Below are 24,717 nucleotides of genomic sequence, written 5' to 3'. Positions count from 1 at the left end.
GAGAAAGCGTGCAGTGCAAAAAGTGCCTTGTCTGAAATATTTATCAGCTTCGGGAAGTTACTTATAATTCTCAATTACGCAAAGGTACCTATGGTGATTGCCCAGAGTATTAGTGCGATATTTACGCGAATAGTTTAATGTCCACGTTATGCACAGTTACAGAACGCCGGCTATGTGAAGTCCCGCTTTTCTATTAATGCGTTCCGGGATTAACTTATTCTTTAAATAAGTCTTTCCGTGGCACCATTGTCTGTTAGTTATGATTAATATTGTGTCTAACAAAAAGAAGCCCTTACATTTTCTACTTCTTTCCTCTGTCCTCAAAATACGTCTCACAAGAGTTTCAAGCATTTCTCCTCTAAACTTGGCGCCACCTATGAACTGAACGTGGACGTGGCTCTGAGTAAAAATCATTTACTTATGAGATGTTCGAGGTGAAACACCTCTGTTCAGCTGTGTGTCCTACATTCAAAACGCCTTGCAACGGTTAGAATGTTGCCAGCGCTTCTTCAGATAACTTATCTCTGCGCTTCTTACTCCCGCTCGCTTATTATTGCAAATTCAATGACGATTCATCATGTGATACTTGACCTTCTTTTCTTATCTCAATTGTCCATGTATCTTATGCTGTGATTTTGTTGCCAGGGGATGCTTTCAGCCTCAGGTATTAGAAGTGACCTTTTAGTTCAGCCTTGGCGTCCAGTGTCCGCCGTTTATTGCCTTAAGAACAAGTTTCTGATGTATAGTGCTAACAGAAAGTAGTGTTCGAAGTACATATATAATAATGGTAGTCATAAATATGTGGGCTTTTCTACTCTCTGAAGGTGGATGATGGGTGAGGTTGTTTAGCATATGCCGTAGAGGTGATACGGCGAAAGCCAGTTTGGTCCACAATGTGTGGCTTTGAACGGGCGTATAAACGTTCAAGACACTTTGTAGAGTCTACACCGCGACACATTGACGACGACACTGCCGTTGATGGGCACATTACGAGATGTTTGCTAGACAGTCTCATATACAAGACCGCATTCTTCGGTTCGCGACGTGCGCCATTCTATAGCACTCCACATGAGCTTAGGGTTTCGTGCGCGATCGTCATCGGTATTTGCCATCTCAGGTGCAAGTGTTAAAGCCAGCTAACAAACACCAAGCTTACATCTTTAACACTAAAAAAGCCTTCAATAACTGCAAATGCACTGTTTAGAAGACATTTTTTTAGAACCAATATAAGACATGTATATGATGATGACACTAGGACCTTTTAATTATTTTATTCATTTCCTGCGCCCCGTCGTGGTGTTCTAGTGGCTAAGGTACTCGGCTGACCCGCAGTTCTCGAGATCGAATCCCGGCTGAGACGGCTGCATTCCTAATGGAAGCGGAAATTCTGTAGGCCCGTGTGCTCAGATATGAGTGCACGTTAAAGATCCCCGGGTGGTTAAAATGTCCGGAGCCCTCCAGTACAGCGTCTCTCATTATCATATGGTGGTTCCGGCACGTTAAACTTCACATATCAATTATTCATTTTCTGCTGCTTCCTGGAGGCGCGTGCGCGTCCAATCAGAGCAAGAACGCGACAGCTGCTGGTTTATTTTCATTGTGCTTCAGTGCCTCGATGCCAGCGTTCCTTCGTATGGAATTGCCAAAGACGCCGTCATATTCTTTCGAAAAAAGTAGGGCAGCATGTATAAACTGTAATCGCGGACAACTTTTCTTGCAATGGAGTGAAGGCTACAGAGCCAAATCGCGCTTCCTACCGCAAACGAACGTTGTTCTACGTTTGTGTCGTCATTTTCAACTTGATATGACAAAAATATGGCTTCGCTTTTAAAGACGATAATCTTTCTTACGATATTTTAATGAAAGAATTCCGGTCTGTCGGTTGACTTGTCTGTCACCCGAAACGGCTAAAATCCAACTACATCCGCAGTGACCACCAATATTGATCTCTTTTCGGCGTATTTATTTGTGCGTATTCTTGAGTAAAATGAAATATAGCGCTTATCTGGGGCACAACCTCAACACGTCGATATCTGTGGTGTGTTTATTTATACTATAAAAGGCATACATAAGTAATTCTAAGGAACGTAGCGATTATTACGCTGCGTTGACAACGCAACGCCAGGCACGAAAAGGCCGGTGTTTCCAGCGCTTTGCTAAGATTGCGTGCACACTCCGCGCGCTTGCGACTTTCTGTATGGAGAGAAGGATCCCCTTCTTTCTGGGCTGTTGCACGGTAGTCAGACGTCACAGCTGTAGACGTCACAAAAGGAGACGTCACAGCTGCAGCCCTGCATTTTTGGGGGCCGTACATGTTAACAACAGCCCAGAGAAGATTGTGGCGCGCCCAGGGGATTGAGCCTTCAGTGAAAAGGTCGAAATCGGAGGCCATCTTTTTGTTTTCCGAGATTACTGCCAGATGGCGCTCATGTCTCAAGCAGCGCCTCCAGAATCGCATTCACCAATTCGCTCGCACAGAACACCAAATAAACGTTTTATTCATTCCCTCCAGACGCAAGACGATAGTCTTGCGACGACATTTGCAGTTAAACAAGCAAGTACGGGGTCAACTTTTTACACGTTGCCTTTCAACACAGCACGCAGATCGCATCAGTAAAATATTCATACTTCTTTTTGCTCAGTCGTTCTCAATTCGCATTTTTGAAGGCGTGAGAAAGCCACGTCTTTTACGTGTACTCCGAACGCCAAGCCGCATCTGCATCGATATGAAACGCTGATCGCACAAAGCCATCACTATCCATAGCGGTACCAAACACCTGACATAACCGAGCTACTTCGCGTAGCGGTAAATTTGTAGAAGCTTTACCTGTGTAGCTTTCCCTTCATTGCCAAGAAAAGTTGTTGCCGATTCGGTCATTCCAGCGACGCAGGCGGCGCCATGTAGCCGTGCTCTGAAGCTGTCACACGATGATAAAACTTCGATGCAGTTCGGTCTCTCAGTAGTCATAAACGAATGAACGTGTCTTCACGCTCTGTGACGCTGACGTGAACGCTCGCGACATCACCGTCTCTTTCTCCATTTCTGCCTTTCGCTGCACCGCCTATAGTCACTGGAATGATCGAATAGCGACTGCACAATGGGCGCACGTGTGTTGGCAGCCACCTATCCGACACAATATGGCGGCGGTGGTGTGGTCACTTGGCGTTACCACTCTTGACGATAGACTGCAGCGGTATGTACACCTGCTATTCAGCATGGGTGACCACCGCCATCTCAAGCAGCCCGACAAAACTTTACTTTTTGCACGCAGGCGGTACCAATAAAGCCGGTATCTCAGCCATATACAGCTCCTCTGTGAAAGTTAGGATAGATTACATACAATTGTAAATTATGTTAACGGCCATTACGCGGCACACTGTTGAATAACGCTTGAACAGCAGTGTAGTTCAATGTATGTAATGCTAAATCCCAATTAGTAGGTGATGCTTTCGTCTGTAGGCACTGTATAACAGTTGAGCCTTAATATACAGTCGACTTTTATATAGTGGACCTCAGCCGGGAATACGAAAAAAAGAAATTCAGTAGTGTCACCTTCACACTAATGTCATATTGTACGCGTTATATTTTTTAAATGTTGTTAATGACTCTGGGCTGTTTGGCTGTTTTTGTCGTCTTTTCAGTCGACTTCCTCGTCGAAGTCTTCGTTGAAGCTGAAGTACCATTTCAAGAACTCTGTCGAGGCAGAATCTTTGCGCAAGGGAGCTGCCTACGTAGAAAACGTCGGTGGTAACTACAATCGTTGAGGATATTTCAACTAATGCTTTGGAAGCATGAATACGACGCAGACGTTCCTCTTAACGCTCCAAAGAGCCATGGTTTTTTTTATAGTGCTGAAGTGCTATCACCTTCAGTGCTGAACGTACGAAACGTACAGGAAAAAAGTTAATGGGCATAACTTTGCAAGAAGATCAGTCACAATCAAATGACTGTGTGAGTAAAAGCATTCATGCAAAAGGCACAATCACCTGTACTGTATAGAAAAGAAAATAAAGACACACGCAAAGAAAAACATCAATGAGAGCAAGTAAGCCTGCTTTGACTGATAACACTTCTCTTTTGGTGAGACAGCTCTCAAATCAAGCAGAAAGCGATACTTCCGTGTATTTTGTAAGATAAAGATGTCATTTTGAGCTGGGAGGAAGGCAATATCGGAATTTATACGTGGAAATCATCCTGAACAAGGCTTTGATAACCGGAGAGAAAGCGCATGGCAGCAAGAAGTGGAGAAGACGTTGGTTAACGACTTTATAGTACATAAAATTCTATACCTAAAGGAAATAAATATAGCAAAAGTATTTTTAAAGAAATTACCCGTCTAGTAAGACCGAGGCACGAAACAATATGTGCGCATGACATAAGAGGGGTCACAACATTGCAAGCAGGAGAGTGTGAGGCCGCACTGGTACGGGATCCGTGAAAATTTACGTGCTGGACTGAACACTGATGAACGGAAATATATCTTAGGAATAAGAATAAGAGCTGTCACATTGCGTCAGCCACAGCATCACCGAAACTTCCAGACACTAAGGAGCGAAGAGAAGTGATCAAGATGGCAGCACATACCTTCGTGACATTGGACTATGTTGTGCTCATTTCTTTCCTCCTACTGTCCGCCGGAATCGGCGTGTACTTTGCCTGGCATGACCGCCGAGGAAATTCGAACCGGCAGTTTCTAACGGCGAACAGGCAACTGAGTTGGCTTCCAGTGTCGATGTCAATGATGGCGAGCTTCCTCTCAGCGGCTTCGGTCTTAGGAATACCTGCTGAAGTGTTCGTCCGTGGTTCAACCTTTTGGTATGGTTCTATATCTACAACCCTGGCGATTCTCATGGCTGCGTTCATATTCATGCCGATGTACTACAATATGGACATCACCAGCATTAATGAGGTATGGACAGTGACGTTTTTGTCTTTTAGAATGTTTTGTTATGAAGCGATCACATCGTTATTGCAGATAGTCTGGCAGTCAGTAACTCTATACCTGAAATAATGCACATAAAGGGATGTTTCGATGAACGTGGTGTGAAAGAGAAGTGGGTTGAGTGAACCTTGGGTATCACAGGCTATCTCTCACTGTTCAATGGGGCACTGTGCAATAATAAAAGCGTAACTACAATCATATCTCAACATCCGTATTTAGAATCGCAATGTCTCGACAACCAGCTTTTGTTTTTAATTTTGGTTCACCTAATACTACTGTTTAATAGAATTTCATTCCAATCACTCTTGGTAGAGTGAGTTATTAATGCAAAGCATCGCGTATATCAAGACTGTTGTCTTTCATATAGCATCTTTCAGCTTAACCTACAGCATACTAGTACTGTCATTACCACTAAAAAAAAAAAAACATCTGATTGCTGTACTTGTTAACCTCCCAACCTTATATTTTTTCTGTCTCTCTCTGACTTCTGTATTTCAAAATTCTTTACCGACAGTGGTGTTATGCATAAAATTCTGCACTTTGGTACGGTGCAGTACATTTCAATAATATTTAATTTTTTTGTCAGTTACGTTGAGTAATGACCCAAACGCAGTAAGCCGCTCTTTTTAAAAAAAAATGTCACTGTATAGCGCATTTATTGTGATCAAAAGTGGCCCCGCCGCAGTGGTCTAGTGGCTAAAATACTCGGCCACTGACCCGAAGGTCGTGGGATCGAATCCCGGCTCCAGCGGCAGTATTTTCGATGGAGGCGGAAACGCTGTAGGCCCATGTGCTCAGATTTGCGTGCACGTTAGAGCCCCAGGTGGTGGAAATTTCCGGAGTCCTCCACTACACGTCTCTCCTAATCATATGGTAATTTTGGGACGTTAAACCCCACATATCATCATCAGCAGCAGCGATCAAAAGTGGCTGAGGGCAACGGAATAAGGTCTACAGCTAGCTGTTGCTTTACACGGCCTATACCGTTCATTCATCTCCCAGCGAATACAGGCACATGTATGGGTGACCGCTCTCCTGGTAATGTAAATCGATAACAGATTGTGAGCCACCCCTCTATGAGGGAGTGCATGATGAGCGAAGTTGTACCGCAATAGACACCGCGTTGACACAGAATTTTGAACGTTTATCAATCACGCAACTTGCAGAAAAGTACAAAATGTCCGTTCAGTGTGTCCCTTACGAATTTAACGCATGTGCTTTGATGATTGATGACTGTGAGACGTCCCCCGCTACGCCACCGATTACCAAAAAGAGGGAAGACCACTCAACCCCTTTTTATCCGGTTCCCTCTTGGATACGTGTCTCAAAACACTTCTCACATAGAGGGATTCGTGCTGGGGCCGGGAAGTAAGAGACGCTATGACCTGTTCTTGTTTACTGATTCATTTAATTTAATACTAACTGCAAACATCGTATACCCGCATACATCAACCACTACACAAAATTATAACACATGATTTAAACACTCGCGACATTCGACGCAGGATACATAAGGAAAATAACTTTGACAATAAAATGGTGCGACAATACAAAGTAGACGCATCACGACACAAATGGTAAAGTCATTAATGAATAAAACCCCGCAATGTCTCAACACGCCACCTTCCTTCCCGCAAAGCTAATCTAAATAAGATGCACAAAGTCCGTCTCACGAAAGGTCCATGTTGAACGGGGGCTCGGAGCTGGCTGTTCGAGTTGGGGCTCAGGGCTTCTTCATGGGGTCATTGTCCGATTCATCGGTGCCTTCATCGTATTCGTCATCTTCGCCTTCGTCGTGCCTCTCAGAATGCTCCATTCACTCGCCTCCTATCCCCCACTTTCATTCCTCATCATACGGTCCTTGCCCCAGACATCATCTCATCGCCCCTCATCGCTATCTCTTCGCACCATTATCTTCCTTTTCCATTCTGTCTCTCTACTATCTCAATCTCAACGCTCCGTCTCTCTGACTCTCAAGCTCATCGCATCGTATCTCTCCGACCCTCTTCGCATCGTATCTCCCTGACTCTTTCTTTTTGCATCGTATCTCTGACTCCCCTTTTTGTAGGACCCGACTGCGCCCTACTGGGGCATCAAAACAAATGGCCACTATCCACGCGGCATATTTCTCTGTCAGTCGGTGTGTGTCATCTTCGACCAGTACCAGTAGAAAACCCTCTCCCAAACAAAGCCGAGCAAGTAACAATGTACAAACTTAAGCCTCAGGGAGAGTGATGGGCGAGCCGTCCGAAGACACTTTAAATTACGGGCGAACAATTGTCCCGTTGCTTCCGGTACTTGGTGAGCCAATGTCCAGACCAAGTCTCAACCTTTCCATGTAGCTCGGTGGGCAAGGTCCTGGAGCACGTTCTTAACACCCGGTGGAACCGTTACATGGAAGCGCACCATGTCTACCCGGACTCAATGCTTGGCTTCCGGGCCAAGTTGGGAACGCAAGACGCCATGCTCCTGATCCAACGAGAAGTCCTTGACCCACTGGGCGGGACTCCAAAGAATGACAACCGAGCGATCTTGGGCCTGGTCCTGCAGAGCGCCTTCGACAACGTTAGACACTCGTCGGTCCTGGCTCAGGTGTCCCGCCTGGGGCTGGGCGCAAGATCGTACAACTACATCAGAGCCTTCCTTTTTCGCTGCACGGCCAGGCTGGAGGTGGTAGGAACGAAGCTCGAAGAACGAGAGCTGGGCAGTGTCGGGACCCCACAGGGCTCGGTCATCTCCCCGTTCCTGTTTAACATTGTCATGATCGAGGTGGCCAGGCGTCTGGAGGTGCTGGGCCCGGGGATACGACACTGCCTCTACACCAACGACGTAACCATCTGGGCCACGGGTGGAAGCGATGGAGACATCGAGGCGGGTCTGCAGGCGGTGGTGGACGCCGTGGAGTCCACACTCTCGGGCACGGGCTTGCGGTGTTCGCCACAAAAATCACAGCTACTAATCCTGCCACCACCTGGGAGGCACAGAAAGAAGGCAAGTCGAGAGGCGGCCGAAAACATCATCGTGCGCACCAGTGACGGTATGCAGATCCCGCACGTCCCGGGGCTTCGAGTCCTGGGGATGTTCGTGGACGGCACCCAAACCAACGCCACGGCGGTCAACAACATCACAACCAAGATGGGCATCGCAGCGCGCCTGGTCAAGCGAATTTCGTTCCGCTACTGGGGCATGAAAGAGAGGGGGCTTCTGCATCTGCTGCAGGCTTTCGTTATAAGCCACGCAGCATATGCGGGGGCCTTTCACCGCTGGACCGGCGCGGAACGAGCCAAGATCGACGCTGCCATCCGGAAGGCTTACGCAGGGGCTCTTGGGCTCCTACCAGGCACAAAGACAACGGCCTTGCTGTCTCTGGGAACACACAACACGCTCTCGGAGATCAGCGAGGCCCAGAGAGCTTCGCAGCTGAGCCGCCTGAGCAACACAGTCGCGGGCAGAGGATCACTCGATCGGGTGGGATTATTACCTCCTGGAGAACGCCCGGGAGCAGGACCGGACGGGGAGCTAGAAGAACAAGTTCCCCTGAGCGATGAGGCAGCGAGGAAAATCATTGTCTACCCGCTGCCAAAGAACATGGACCCAGAAAGGGATGCGGGCAGGCGAGCGGCGAGAGCAGCGGCGCTGGCCCGTGAACATCAGAGAGACGAGGGCGCAGTCTACGTGGACGCCGCAAGATATCCGGGAAGACGCAACGCCTTGGCAGCAGTGGTGGTCAGCGCTACTACCGGTAAACTACTAACAGCAAGCGCCGTGCGCGCCCGAACAGCCGGCCAGGCCGAGGAGGTGGCGATAGCCCTGGCCACAGGTAGGCCGGGCACGCGCACGGTGCTAAGCGACTCAAAGCAGGCAATCAGGAATTTTGCCCGAGGCATGGTGTCGCGGGGCACGGAGCGGCTAGTGACGTCCCTCGCGGCTTCGTGGGCTGCTCGCGGCGCCGCTACAGGGCCAACCATTGCCCTCAAGTGGTTCCCAGCCCACATGGGACAACTGGTTCCCGACATTGAGAACCGCAGCGAGGAGGCGGACGCTGTGGCCCGAGATCTCATCACGTGCCGGACCGCGGCAGCCCATCTCCCTGAAACCAGCGGTGAAGAACGAGAAGAACACCTCGATCCCCTCATTGACTACGGAGGGATCCTGGCGGCCTACAGAGAGGCCAGGAGAGCCTTTCCGCCCCCGCATCGTGAACTGTCGCGTGCGGAAGCAGTGAAGCTCCGACAACTGCAAACGGAATGCGTGCTAACGCCAGCATTGGCCCGGCACTTATGCCCCGACATGTTTGTGGACGCTAAGTGTAGCTCGTGCGAACGTGAACTAGCCACCCTCCGCCACATCATATGGGGCGGGTGTAACCGTGGTGTGAACAATGGGAATGGGCAGTGCCAGGACGCCACGTATCCCGAAGAGGTGGGAACATGGATATGCTCCCAAGACTCAAACACACAACGAAGGGCCATCCAGCGGCTTGAGGAGGCCCTGGCAAAGCAGACGAGAAAGGGAACCGATGCCCCGGACAACGGGAGCGGAGGAGCCCGAGTATCCAACGCCTAGCCAGAGCACAACGTCCTCAAGATCTAGGGCCTGGGACTATAGGACTATGAGCCATAGTCTTTAGATAGGGAATACCCGCGCCCTGCGCGGCCGGTGACTTCCCGCACGCCGGATGCGCGAAAAATGTTGTTTCTCTCTCTCTCTCTCGGTGTCTCCCGCGAAATTCTCCGTAGCCGCCGCTTCTTTGTCATTCCCCGCCGCGGGCGGCCATCCGCACAGAACGCAGTAATGAGCCATGGAGCCACGGAGGCTGACCGAAAGTCATACTGGACCCGGCACAAGCGCTGCGGCCGCGTCGCATTCCCCGAACCAACAAAAGGTGCTCTGCTGCTCCCCCATGCCACAAATCTGAAGGGTGCGCGCCGATTATTTCCACCGTACATTGTCAGAATGTTTGTAGACGACAAGGCGCTGCCTGGTCCTCGTGTTTGCGTGGGGGAGCCCGTGAGAATAGTAGAAATAATCCTCTGTACTTCACTCCGGAATGGCCATCCGTTACACCGAAGGTTTTCTTCTCCTTTATTTTATGCGTGGGTTTGAAGAACGAGCGTACACATCTTGAAAGGAGCGGGGTTCAGTCCGTGTTTGCGGGGACGTCATAACTGATATGTGGGGTCTAACGTCCCAATACCACCATATGGTTATGAGAGACGCCGTAGTGCGGGGTGCCGGAAATTTTGACCACCTGGGGTTTGTTAACGTGCGCCCAAATCTGAGCACATGGGCCTACAACATTACCGCCTGCATCGGAAACGCAGCCGCCGAAACTGGGATTCAATCCCGCGACCTGCGGGTCAGCAACAGAGTACCTTATCCACTAGGCCACCGCGGTTGGGTGGCGCATGTGCTTTTTCAAGCATAAAATGACAAAGAGCTGGGACACTTGTTAAGTATTTATTTTGAATGACAGGGTGCGCAAACAAGGGTACAAGAAAGAAGTGAACACACAAAAAAAAGAACGCCGACTAAGAACCGCAAAGGCTTACAACAGCGGGAAAGAAAGAAGACACGAAAAAGTTATCTGCGCATAATAAGAACTTGTTGTTCAGCGAATCGGTGATTACATAACATGCCGAATTTCGCACTACAAAAGACGTGCACCTGTAAGAGACAGACGACTGCCTGTCGTCTTTATTTCACATGTGCAAGTCTTTCGTAGCGCTGACATTACCGTGATACGTTATATTCGCAAGCTAATGAAATAGGCGAAGGTATATATACGGTGTGCTTGAAGGCCTACCTGAAGCATAACGTCTAAACCATTTGATTTCTTCTTAACGCAGGTTAATCGATGGTCCACTCCCGCATGCGCTATACCAATGTTGTCGATATCTTTTGGCTCAATCATTAGACACGTTTCTTCAATCTTGTGCCAGTACAATTCTGCGCATTCAACGAATTTTGGTGTGCACTTGCAGTCTCGACAATGTAAAGATAAATCAGGAGGTGAGCATCAGGCTAGCGATCTCTTATAAGAGATATGCTTATGATCTGCTGAAGAGATCTGCTTATGCCCGTTCAACAGGAAGGTGTACCTTTCTACTACACCAGCGTAAGCAGATAAGTTTTTGTGTATTCTCGATTTTCCGCCGTTGTGCGCCTTTGCAGTTGATAGCCGGTGTTTGTGGTGTCTCGAATTCTTTCCTGTATCCGCGTTTCTATGACCCCTTTTTTTGAATGCTACGTTAAATGGTTTTATACTTCAGCAGGAAAGTATTTTCACGTCCTTCTGTCGCAATCTCCGTTTCGCTACCTGCATCGTTTTGCCCGATTCGCTGTATTTATTTGGCCTTTCGAGCACGAGGCAATGAACGTTTGCCAGCAGTGCGTTTCTTTCATTTTGGTGAACTGAAGGTGGGTGGAAGGATTCGCTAAGTTTGGGTTGCCCATACAAACTTGACGCTAGGGAAAAATATGTGCAATCATAGCGATATACGTTGTTGCAGAAAAAGGAGAGTTGAGATAGTTGCTAAGTATTGCTTTTCACGCCGAAATAACAGAATACTCGACCCAAGAAATTGTCTTTTCATTTTAGTATCTGGAGAAGAGGTATTCCTCACGGGCCGTCAGGAAGATAGGGTCCATACTGTTCATCGTTCATACAGTGAGTATAATTTCTGTTCACTTGTTTATGGTTTCGTGCGCAGGTTACAACATTGCTCTATTTTGCGGTAATGAAGCTACAGTGACCTTCTACAATCAAAAATGCCTAAAATTTCAAAAATTGGGACACGAAAAACATTTACGTGTCAATCTTGCGCTAGTGTGTGTGTAGTATACCGGGCACTTCCACAGCATATGTGGAAACGCAGCCTGGAGAGTGCCGCAGCAGTCTGGCAGTTGGGAGTAGTGTAAACGCCTGCGAATATGAGGTGAAAGCACGCAGGTGAGGGATATCGGCTGGCTTGTTATAGACGCATAATGGTAGCCTGCGCCCGACTGAGCTTGCGGTGAGGGGCGGGGGAAGGTTCGGCGTTTGAGGCAAATTGATTTAACGAGATTATTGTAAGCTGTCAAATTGTCCCGGTTGTCCAACTCGTCTCCAGTGACTCCGGCGTCGAGGTTGTGTGGGGCTCTGTCGAGCTCTGCCTTCGGTGAACAAATATGGCGACCCAGCACGCCCTTGAGACGATGTCGAGGCAAGGCCTTTACGTGTCCTCCTGGGTGGCCTTGGCCCGGACACCTAAACTTGCTGGTCCTTGAGAATAAAGATCATTACTCCTCATCCATCTTTTCCCCTGGGGGGGGGGGGGCGTCACCTATAAATGTATTTGTGAAAAAACTTGTATCTGTACGAGTCAAGTTCTGTAGCAGAGGCTGTCAATGTGCCTACAAACACTGAAGCTCACAATGCTGTTCTTTTGAAAGTGTACTATCCCCACTGATAAATGACAGGAAAGTATAGATATTAAAACTCTCATGCTAATTGCATGAGGGCCCATCATAACCCACTTTTAGTCTGACACGTAGGTACACGTTTAATGTTTATTCCCACTGAAAGTATTAATAAAAACTGGTGCCGAAATGTTTTTCACGCATAGTTTCAAAATGAGCCTGTGAAAAATTCATTGCGAAAAATTTGGCACTGACTTTAAGCAGTACTACCACGAGCTTAATTATATATATATATATATATATATATATATATATATATATATATATATAAGGCTTATATGCAGAAGAATAACTTCGGTTGCCGCAAGGTTATAAATATGAAAGTAGATGCGCTTTCACATAACAACTGTTTATTGTGCCGACGTTTCGACAGGAACCCTGTCTTTTTCAAGGCATAATCATTATGCATTCATTATGCATGCAATAATTTCAAGGCATAATCATTATGCCTTGAAAAAGACAGGGTTCCTGTCGAAACGTCGGCACAATAAACAGTTGTTATGTGAAAGCGCATCTACTTTCATATATATATATATATATATATATATATATATATATACACTGAAGAAGTTTTTTCAATGGGCCGAACGTACTTGGGAAGAGAAGGAAGGCAACTTAGTGGTTCTACGGTATCGACCAACGGTATCGACCGGTGGACCAGTCTTCGTTTGCGAACAAGTGTTTTATACTTGTTCGCGAACCCTGACGAAGACCGGTTCATATATATATATATATATATATATATATATATATTGTGGGCATTTGTAACTTACATCGTCCTCATCCCTGCATAATCACAATCACCATCATCCGCTTGTCCCTTTGCCCTCATTGCCACTCTGGGTCTTCATCATCGTCATCGTCTGTTGTGCTGGCTCTGCCCGTTCGTTTTGCGAGGTCTTTCCTCAATTAAACGCTGTCGCAGCCAAGACTACGAAGACTTCATACGTGGTGGAGGTGGATTTTCGGTCCTCTGACCTCCCGCAGCCCGCTATACCCCCTGGAGCTTCGTTCAGGCCGCCGCTTGCGCCCACTATCAGGCAGCATGTCCCAGACCGAGCCTGCCAGCACTGATGTCATCAACCCCGCACCGCCGCAAGCTGCCCCTCCTACTTACATACACGGACATCAGCGGGAACCCCCGCTCTTCGCTGGTCTTCGGGGAGAAGACGTAGAAGACTGGCTTGATGACTACGACCGCGTAAGTGCCGCTAATAGGTGGGACGAGGCCGCCAAACTGCGTTACGTGCCTTTTTATCTGGTCGGAGTCGCGAAGACATGGTATTTTAACCACGTCGTTGACTTACCCGACTGGGCTACCTTCCAGCAGCAGCTGCGGCACGTCTTTGGGACACCAGACATTCGATCCGCCGTCGCGAAGAGGACACTCGATACTCGCCGACAACATCCCGGTGAATCGTATACTTCATACATCGAGGATGTCCTCGCACTCTGCCGGCGTGTCAATAAATCCATGCCGGAATCGGACAAAGTGCGCCATATATTGAAAGGCATTGGGCCTGTTGCCTTTAATGCCCTCGCTGTGCAAAACCCAGCTACCATCGCTGATGTCGTGGCGACATGCCAGCGCCTTGATGCGCTGGACTCCATCCGCCTTCAACCAGACATCGGCGACCACCACTCCACATCAGATGGCCATCTGCGTGACCTCATCCGGGACATTATACGCGAAGAATTGCGGTCCATGGGCTTCACACCTCCTACACCACGACCTACACAGCATTCGGGAATGCCCTTACGTGACATCATCAGGGAGGAACTTACATCCCTGACTGGCTCTGCGCCCGTACAGCCACCTGCTTCTCAACCTGTATCCACGTACCCCCAAGTTGCTGCCGTGCCTCCCAGCGACGCCCACGCGACATTGCTGCGTCCATCCTACGCGTCAGTTGCTGCCGCTCCCCCGGTGAACTACTATTCCGTATATATATATATATATATATATATATATATATATATATATATATATATATATATATATATATATATATATATATATATATATATATATATATATATATATATATATATATATATATATATATATATATATATATATATATATATATATATATATATATATATATATATATATATATATATATATATATATATATATACTTTACGCTTTGTTTCTTCTGTCATTCTATAAATACCTAATAAGCAAAATAATCTGAAGTCAACTATTTCGGGAAGCTTGTAGTTTCCAATCTTCTTGTTGTATACAACAGCATTCATCACAAGTGAAACGTTTTAAGGCATTTTCGATAGTAACCTTATCACATCTGGCACTTTATAAGTACACTTGAAACGGAGGTGACGGTCATTTGATATTACGTTTTTGATGGATATCCCTATTGCTTTTCTTTCTGTTTACTACCTTGCATCTCTGAATTAACGCGCATCACAATAAGTTCTTTAGGAATAGACTAGAAGTAATCTGGCCTGTAGGCTTTCGAACAATGTATTACGGTGGCATCAAATTTATAAGCTATCACCAATAGAAATTTGTTCTTCTTTCATTATTTTCAACTGGGGTATTTCTTTAAAGGCAAGCTTGGAAGCATTTTGAAGGTTGCGAGAGCGTACGCCATTATTTCATATTGTTAATTTTAGCCAGGATATTGCTGCTTACTTTGGCTTTGGTGAAATGCAGTTTTAATTTTTGTGTAACTCAAGTGTTAAAAGCTCTGTTTCCTTAATTATTGGACAACAACCAAGCGAGAAAAATTGTACGAGTCCTCTCTAGTATGCAATGACTAATGAAATATTGCCACATTTCATTTCCCAAGTTTTGTTATCGTCCCAAAACACTACACGATTCTCAGCGCAAACCGCGCCTGCAGTTTTCGAGAAGCTTCCGGACTGTAGTAGGTCATTTCGATAAGATCATGCCCACTATGCGAACGGTACAGATTATTCTGGAACCTACGCCACCGCCAGCGATAACGCTAGAACATTGGACGGCAAGAGTATAAATGCCGACGCGTTTCGTCGCTTGTCAGTTGTTGATCGAAGGCCGGCGCTCCGTTCGCCGCTATCAGTCCAAGACTGCTATCTGTGCAAGACTGCTGCTGTAATTAGACTTTCCGTTTACCGGGCACAGGTTCGCCCAAATAAACAGTTAAATACCAACACTAAGTCTCCTGTCTTCGGCCACGTCACGACCCCGTGACAATATTAACCCTTTATATTCAGGCATCTTCGTACGTTAGCAACAAAATACTCTAGCAACGTGTGATTAAGCAGGCCATCACGTTGCCTTAAATATTGACATTTTGGCATTAATCCAAAGTTCTAGACACACATTTTACGTGAAAACTTCTGAGAAGATGGGAATTTCGCTTAAGTTTCTCTTTGAGGTATGCCTGCAATTTTAACATGGAAGTGTTTTCTGCCCGGGTCCACAAAGACTTCAGTGACGTATTTCCGTCATAGAAATGACTTCACAAAGACGTATGATCAGAAAGCAAAGAAAAAAGCACCGCATATCCACAGAACAAATGATGATGACTGGGAATGATGATAACCGCCCATCCATCCGTCCGTCTATTCGTCCGTCTTTCCGTGTGTCTGTCTGTCTCTTCTTCTGTCTGTCAGTCTGTCTGTCCGTCCGCCCGTCTGTGAACTTTACGATATCGTCAACAACACGGCAATCACATACACCACCTAGTGATATTATTTTCAAGAACACACGCACACAACGCTTACTGGAATCAGGTCCTCGCAGGTCTACTGGAATTAGGTCTGCAAATGTCATTTCATGGACAAAGTTGACAGTACTTGAATTTCATTAGTGAACGTCCACTCGCGTTTAACGATTGCACTATCTCGTTATTAGAGGCAAGCTCGCAACGAACACTATTACGCAACTGAATAGGGATACTCGAATCCATACCTAGACACCATCTTGTCATTAACAAATTTCGTATAAAGAACTGTCTTTGTTTTATACTGCAGCTGCTCTACCTGGGCGTGGCGTTATATGGTCCATCACTGGCCCTTGGATCTGGTAAGCTTTAAACAGCGAAGCTATTTGAGTTCTATGGTACGTCGTCCAGGGTGAACAAACACATCATCATCATGGTTGGCTTTTGCCATCCAGAGCATTGTTCAGCCGGCACGTGCTCTCATTTTTCTCGCCTCGGCCTCCTCGCGATCGCAGTGAGTCATCCACGCGTTCGAAAAAAAGAAGAGAGAAAATGGGCTTAGGGCTCTGACGAGTGTGCGACCTAACGTACATCTCCTGTGTCATCGCTCACTGCTTAGCTCACAGCGTGCTTGTCGGGAATGACAGCGGAAAACGTATTGTCACCACTGCTTTTACTTGAACGATTCTAAAAAAATTGTGGTGGTTAATATCGTCAGGGAACGAACTTCTCTTTTAGAGCCACTTGATGGGTTCTTGAAAACGTTTTGCATGATTTTTTTTTAACTAAAAGAGCCTACAACATCGCTTTCAGTGAAGCTGTTCTGCAGGATTACCGTCTTTTTCAGTGAACTTGTAACACAAAAGCTACCACAGAAAAAAAAACCTAGTTTCTATTACGCATTATCTTAATTGGACATTATTGCTGGCTGAATAATCATAAATATGAGGATATGACAATTGCAATTAAATGAAAGGCACACTATTACGAAATTTACTTTTAAACATCTATTTTATATCAGTAATGTTAATGCATATTGGTGCGCCAATCATGTTAACTGCGTCTCTGTACGAAGATTATCTCTGATCGCATGCGTGAAAGAAAAATACGAATAGCATAAAGATAACGATAAATTTTTGTTCGATTATGGCTAGGGTATAATTTTTCTGGGAGTACCTATGATTTTTCTGGGAGTGAGATTGCCTAGCCAAGATGAACCTAAAATAACTAAACTGTGGGCTCATCGTGTTTTACTGAGCATGTGACGTCTCCTTTATGGCGCTTCGTTTTGTAGCCCCGTCGTATTATAACTACGGACAATGTCGAAATGTTCTACATCTGATTCCCGAAAATCTTCAAGTATTATAATTCACAGATGACTAAACTTTCGTTCAGAAAGCTTCAAAACATTTTCGGTGGTATAGTGAAGGTTTGTTTCATATATACACATTATGTGCGAGTGGAGTATATTAGTTCTGCTTTTGCAGCTGTAAACAACTAGATTTCATACGTTGAATGCCATTGATGAAGTTTGTTCTACGCTTTTTTACAGTGTTGGGTTTAAAATTGTGCAGGGCTACGGAATATAAATACATGGAGGTTGTTTTTTCTTCAGATTCAAGGTGAAATAGGCATGTGCAGGAAATAAGATGGGCAGCACGCAAATTAGGCTTCTACGTCAAAAATTCGGACAATTACCTAGTAACTTCAAAGAAGGGCTGTATTTCACTAACGTACGTTCAATACTTGGGTACGCATGTGTCAGCTGGGATCCGCATACTGAACAGTTGGTCGACTTACTAGAAGAAATTCAGACTAGAGCTGTTCAATTTGTTTTGGGAAATTACGACAAATACCTCAGTGTTTTTGAAAGTGAGCACGCACTTCATTGGCAGGAACTGAAGGACGCGCGGAAAGCACTAAGACTCAAATTTTTTCACAGCATTTTTATTCAAAAACTGACATTGACAGATACAAATATATCGCATTACCATCATATAATTCTCGTAGAAGGGACCATGCTTTGAAAGTTCTTGAATTTACTTTTAAAGGTGACACTTTATGTTATTCATTTTTTGTAGGACTGCGAGCGAGTGGAATGCTGTTTCGTCAAATATTGCAGAAATTCAACGTAATGGTGATTTTCACATTGCTTTGTGTGTAGAAATGAATGACAATTTGATCTAGTGATGTATATAACCCCTCTGGTGTAATGCCTGCAAAGGCGATGCAGCTACTCAATAAATAATAAACAAATAGATACTTCAAAACTGTACGTACACCTACTGCTGCCATGTATAAAAATAAAAAAAAACGTTTCTTTTGCAACTGCGATGTGATAGTAAGGCAACAAAAGAAAACAAAGTGAGCAGAACTTTGTCAATGCATACGAACTATCTTGCTCTTCAGTCAGTATGTTTGTGAAACATTGCATGTTGGCTGTAAAGTGCCTAAAATGAGTAAAAATTGTAATACATTTCTCAGGTATGGCAGTGCCTATTTCACCAGGCACGTCAAACGAAGCAACGTTACGTTGGAAATGAAGGAGTACGTTGGAGTGACGTTTGCAATGAGCGGAGTTTGATCTTCAAAGAGGATGGTACCGTGTTGTTGGATGTGAAACAAGAACGAATATATTTATTTAGCGATGAAGTAGAATAAGGGCAACTGCAATTTAAGGAGACCTTTCACGCTAGTTCGTAATGAGGCTAAAACTGAAGACAAAGTGATTTTGCTCATACGTACGTTTTATCATTTTCAGTGACCGGTTTACCAGTATGGTCTTCTATACTGCTGAATGGTGCCGTCTGCACGTTTTACACGTCAATAGTGAGTTCTTGCAATATGTTTAATAGTTATAAGGATTATACAGAAAACACGGGTTAATTACAACTTGGTTACTTCGAGCTTAGTTAATTAGTACTGATGCCTTGGTCTCAGCACTGCCTCGTGTGTTTTTATTGGATAAATCTCGTGATAATCAGAACGTGTCGGTATACACAAAATATCCATATATGAATAATTAGGCTGAGCGATCACAATGTTTTGCAAAACCACACCAAAATAAATTTATTAGAGATTCAAAACAATGATACAGCAGCGTTTTTGAGATTATGAGAATGAAGATGCTGTATTAGAGCGCTTGGGCGAGCTGAAAGCGATGCTCGAGGAATCCAGAGAAATTAGCTGCAAGTTATGCAAACTGACTGATTACTTGCCATTTTGACTGCGGCAACTCTGCTGTATAAATAAAGGCGTTTGGCGAATGAATAGCCTCATATGTCGGCAATAAGGCTCACTGCTCGAACGAATGCATCACGGTGTTGGTTTATGCCATATTAATAACTGTTCAATAACTTCTGTTGGCTCTTAGAACTCTAGAAACTTAATTTTGAAGATCATTTGGCACAAACATGTTACATCGGCTAGTTCGCAACAATGATAATGAGTTCTTCGGCTTCTGCCCGTTCAGCGTGGCGCGACGTCTATTAATTCTAGCAGCCACCTGTTAATCGTAACGCTGTTTCTTTCAAACAACTTTCCCTTTCGAGTTACAAGTCCAGAGTAGTACTGCATCATTCATAACTCGTTTGTTCTGTTTTAGCTCTCTGCTGCAATGAATGCGCCGAGTGCACTCAAACATAGCCTGTAGACGTAGAATGCAATGAGCACTCTAGATGAATAGAATCTGCTCGCACTTGACAATTTGTTGTGTATAAAATCAGAATCACTGGTAAGAGTTGCTTGAGAGCATGTATGAATGAATGAATAAACATTATTATAAGTCTGGCAGCACCGGCTGAGGGCATGTATAGACAAAAAATAATACTGCATTTAGATCAAGGAGGAAAATAGCATTCATAGTGTCTCACGGCTTAATTTGGTGACAAATTTTCGGTTCGCTAAAATTTCGGTGAAGACACAGTTACATGTGCAGCTTCGCTTAACCTATTTAAGAGAGCCGCTTCAGCTGTATGTAGTGTGTGACCAGTGGAAGTGTTCTCGTTAGGCTAGCAAAAGTGCGGCATTCACTAGAAAACAAGATTCATTGTTCCTAGCGAAAAATTTCCGTGCATGGTTAATGTTGCCTACTATATTTTTTGAAGCTTCTCAGAGCTTCAATGTTACTTTTTAAAATGAGTCGTATAGTGATAAATCTGGGTGGAAAAAAATTCCTTGGGCACACATGGACAATGAGCATCCAGAAATCAGCCATCCTAATTGGCCATTCGTAAGCGTTTGCTTTAATCTATTGTCACTGGCTACAGGTACAATATATCAGCAATTTTTCGGGGATCATAGTTTTAAGCATCAAAAGTTTTGAATATTTGTTAGTTATTTCACTAGCGCTAGAATAAATGTGTAGCAAATTAGGAACACCTGTCTTGTGTCTTCTAGCGAGCATTGTATCATGTAAAAAGTCCTAACGCAGGTCTTTACCTCATGACCTAATTAGACATTGTACCTAATTACATGCTTGGTATTTTGTACAGGGTGGTATCAAGGCAGTGGTATGGACCGACGTTGTCCAAGTGGTTCTCATATACATCGCATACATTATGGTCATCGGATCTGTGAGTACCGCGTGGAATGTTATAAACATATACATACGCGGGGGTACGCTGGGGAGGGGGGCATGGTGGAATGAGACGGAAGCGCAAAGTCAGACCAATGAATTAAATGAATGAGAGAGGCGCAGAGTCAGTAGGGAGAGGGGGCTGACTCAGTATAGTGAGATGGGCGCTGCGAAGAACTTTCGCCTCCACTGAAACCCTACGCACGCACATGTATATATACAAATGTAAGAGAATAATACATGTACATGTACGTACGTAAACGTTGTTAGTCTGCAAACGTGTGGTTATTCACTTGATCTCTGTCCTTGTTTGTATTAACCCAGTTAAACCTTTTCAGATTAAACAATAACCAAATAGCAAAACATGGGGCTGTTCTGTATATGTTAGACATGTAAAATGTCTGCTTTTTATTTTCCGTCGAGTTGTTCTTGTATCGAATTAACTTTGCGTTAACAATGGTACTGCTTCCTCTGCAGTCTTTATTTTCATTCATCATTTTCAGAACTTAACTGGTGCTTGGCAATCGAAAAGGAAAAGAAAAAAAAAAAACATTCTACTCAACAACAATACGCGTTGTTGAACTGCTTGAGTTATTTTTGGTTAAATGGTTCTACGTATACGCAGCCCTTTTGTTCAGCGGTCAGACGCCGTAGCCTCATGAGTCACTGTTCACGGAACATTCGCGAGTCATTCAAGCATTCCGACATTCAGCAATTCAGAGAAGCTTCAGTCGCTCTGATGAGACTGCTGAGCATATAAGACTGCTGTGAGCGAAGTGAATAACTGTTTACTTTTGTTTTTTTTTGTTAGCACTTCAAGACTCGCACTACGAATTCTTTAAATATAAAAAAACAGGCTCCGGGGTGCTTTAATAAATTATCTGTTAAGAGATGACATTTTCTTTCTATACTATTTTCTTTTTTAACACTTCAGTACAAAAGTTGTCATCCCATTTCATTTATAAACTTCTACTATGATTGTTTTTTTCAATTATGTTCAACCTTAATGAGTGCAGTATATTAAGCATACTTTTTCCATCATTATACCACTTATTCACTACCTTCTAAATGGTTGCCCGGAATAAAGCAAATTACAAATAAGCGATTGCAATGAAGTGATATTTTATTTCTAGACGACGATGTAGCCGGTTCCTTTGGTTAACTTATGCTTAATAGCACTGAGTTATGAATTGGAATCGAAGCCACAACTAATTGTATCTTTCCTTGCTTTCAGCGGTCCCAACTATGGGCACTGACAAGGGAAAAAGACGCTTGAACACACGGTTAGCACCTGTCCAGCGTACGCATAAGAATGGCAGAAACCGATTTCTTTGATCGCGCAATGCCGTGTAGACTATAGTCTATATATTTAGTGATGATGTTGTTTTAGGCCATTAGCCATTCTTGTCATGATGTTGTGTTAGGCCTTAGTTATGCTGCTGCTTACAGTGCTGCTGCAATTATAGGGCTGTCCATAGCCTTTCTCCAAGCCACTGAACTGGATGTATGACTTCAGACTCGCCCCAAAGGGCAGCTACTGCATATACTGACCTCCCAACCTGACCTCGATCAGTTATCACTCTTTCTCTTCCCCTCGCCTTTTTTCACAGTGAAGCAGTCATAACATTGCTCTGGCAAACCTTTCTGCGTTTCTATAAATACATGTTCTTCCCTTTTTATTCATTTTCAGCCAATTAGATTCGCCCTGTTGGTTTGTGTGCCATAGCACGCAGACGAGAATGTCATTTACGTGGTAGTAAAGTTTCATGCTTCCGCGTAGGTTGTAACGAGTTACTGGTGAGTTGAATGGAACGAGAACAACAATTGCAGACTTCTTTTAGACACGTGTTTGTTGGTATTGCGGTTAAGTATTGAGAAAACCAACGTCAAATTCGTCTTAGCGACATGTTGGCTGATATTAGGTTATTGTAGCGAGAAGGCCAATTTAAGATTTGTCTTAGCGACGGCTTTGGTTTGTCACTGCCCATGTGGTATAGTAACTTATCTCAGCCTGTAATGTGCCAAATGGTAACGTCATGAGCTTAAGTAAGTTTCTGGATGTGACAAGCTGTTTTAGGGAAATATTGGCTTGAGCATAACATTTTGGTTCAAAACAAGTTTCTTCTGTGTTTCAGGGCTTGCACTACTTGGGAGGCTTCAGTGCTATGTGGCAGATCGCCGGTGATGGAGGCCGCTTGATATTTACAAAGTAGGTTAGCGTAGTTAAAATGCAACAGTCACTATTAAAAGGTGTTATAATACATTACACTCGGATGGTTTCTTTCAAATATCTAATGTTTGGATTATACCGTGCGTATTTTGGGAGTGGCGAAATGTGAAACTGGCGCCCGCGATCACTGTACTCTGCTGGAAAAACTCTGCCTCATAGAAGTACGACGACATAATAAGATTTTTTTATTATCAAACGCAATATTAGGCCAGCAACACTCAACCTTCGGAACCAGTAATAAATGTTGGGCCTTCGGCATCTGCGTGGCTGCCCTCGTTGTGATTCGTGTTTCTCAATTCCGTAAGACACATAAGGCCTAAAGTTCTGCCTCCTAGCAGGCAAAAAAGGCACTATGGGCCTAACCATTCAACTGCACTATGTGCCTAGCCGTTCAAGTTGGTGTCACGTATGACTATGTTCTCGCTACAGACTAGCATTTTCTAAATTCCAGCAAACCACACAGGCTTTAGTATCTCCCTTGGTGGTGCAGCTGGCTGGTGTGATTTGGTGCTTAGGGAGTAAAATATTTCCAAAACGTTATACAATATGTGTAATGAATACTAAAGAGCAAAAACAGTAAGATACTTTGCAGGCTCCGTGATCCTGGTGCTTTCTAAACACTCAGGTAGAAATGAAGAGGTAATAACAGTGATGATGCATCATAACTGATGCATTTCATATGTTTTGAGGATGCTATATCTATGAACGCTTGTTTATACCCGTGAGCGCCGTGTATGAGGCTGGTACAAACGTTGGGCTGAGACGAACACATTTTCAAAAACAGAGCAATAACTGGTCGATAATGTCAACACAAAGTTCAAGGCTTAGAGAACGAATATTAGAGGTATCATGTGCTGTGATATGCGTAGACCTTTCAATATGTGATGCTTGTTTATGTAGGGCGTTCAGGCCTGGGAAAGTGAGAATAATCAGAGAATAATTTTTACCTAAGTATAGGAAAGCTTTTCTTTTGCAGCTTTAGCCTTAGCCCATACGAGACGTATACAACATGGACAATGGTTTTTGGCTGGACCGTCACCTGGATGGGCATGTACTGCGCCAATCAAACACAGGCGCAGCGCTATGCCAGCATCGAATCACTCAAGGGCGCCCGAATGTGAGCCTTCTTTTTCTTCATTATTCTCTGTACAGTGACAAAGCACCAGGATGTGTGCTTGCGTGATCACAATATCAGGGCATATAACATGTACTCTTGTCAGTTTATATTTGCGATTTTATGAGTTATTTTCAAGTGCTTAAGTTCAACATTGTTATCGTGTAAAATCGTTTTTCACGGCAATAAAGTTTTGCAGGACAATAGAAATGTTGGGTCTCTGGAAGTGTAAAAAACGATTTTATATTAAGAAATGCTACTAATACTTAAGAAATAAGCATGTCTGAGAGCTGTATTAAGTTTGGTTTTAGTTGCATCGTGGTAAAAAGAAAGGTTTTCCAACGTGAACCCAAGACAAGCACCGATTTTTTGGCTTTGTACCTTGCTTTCTCAAATGAAGAAAACTGACCAGATTGCTCAGTTTCTTGCTGTTCTTGGGTTTTTTTTTCTTTCGACAAGACATTCGCTTTTAGGTTATTAAGATTAGACTGTGTGTTTCAGTGTTTTGCGTGCTCGTGAGCCCGTTGCTTCGGTGAACACCAGACAGCTCCTTATTTTGTAGGGTGGTTGTGGGGTTGGCGAATTCGCAGAGCTCTGTTGCTGAACATACCGGGCACGATCCTTAACGTAACGATGGCCGTGTTGTCGGGGCTTACCCTGTACGCGGTATATGGCAACTGTGATCCACGGCTCACTGGTGACATCCGCAAGGCAGACCAGGT

At 44.6% G+C, this 24,717-nt stretch overlaps 1 protein-coding gene across 1 annotated transcript in view; it reads left to right on the top strand.

Moving 5' to 3' along the window:
• The first annotated feature begins 4,037 nt into the window (after positions 1–4,037).
• The window catches only part of LOC119174289 (sodium-coupled monocarboxylate transporter 1), a 32,295-nt gene continuing 11,615 nt past the window's right edge, over positions 4,038–24,717 (top strand). The window contains exons 1-8 of the mRNA XM_037425127.2: positions 4,038–4,910; positions 11,545–11,613; positions 16,386–16,437; positions 18,837–18,904; positions 20,569–20,649; positions 22,787–22,860; positions 23,858–23,998; positions 24,586–24,715. Of these exons, the coding sequence (XP_037281024.2) occupies positions 4,572–4,910; positions 11,545–11,613; positions 16,386–16,437; positions 18,837–18,904; positions 20,569–20,649; positions 22,787–22,860; positions 23,858–23,998; positions 24,586–24,715 (954 nt within the window). The 5' untranslated portion in view covers positions 4,038–4,571. The remainder of the gene's footprint in view (positions 4,911–11,544; positions 11,614–16,385; positions 16,438–18,836; positions 18,905–20,568; positions 20,650–22,786; positions 22,861–23,857; positions 23,999–24,585; positions 24,716–24,717) is intronic.

Source organism: Rhipicephalus microplus, chromosome 5 (genome assembly GCF_043290135.1).
Source record: "Rhipicephalus microplus isolate Deutch F79 chromosome 5, USDA_Rmic, whole genome shotgun sequence".
Lineage (NCBI taxonomy): Eukaryota > Metazoa > Arthropoda > Arachnida > Ixodida > Ixodidae > Rhipicephalus > Rhipicephalus microplus.
Note: the sequence above shows the minus strand (reverse complement) of the source record. Positions and strands in the feature narration are given on the sequence as shown.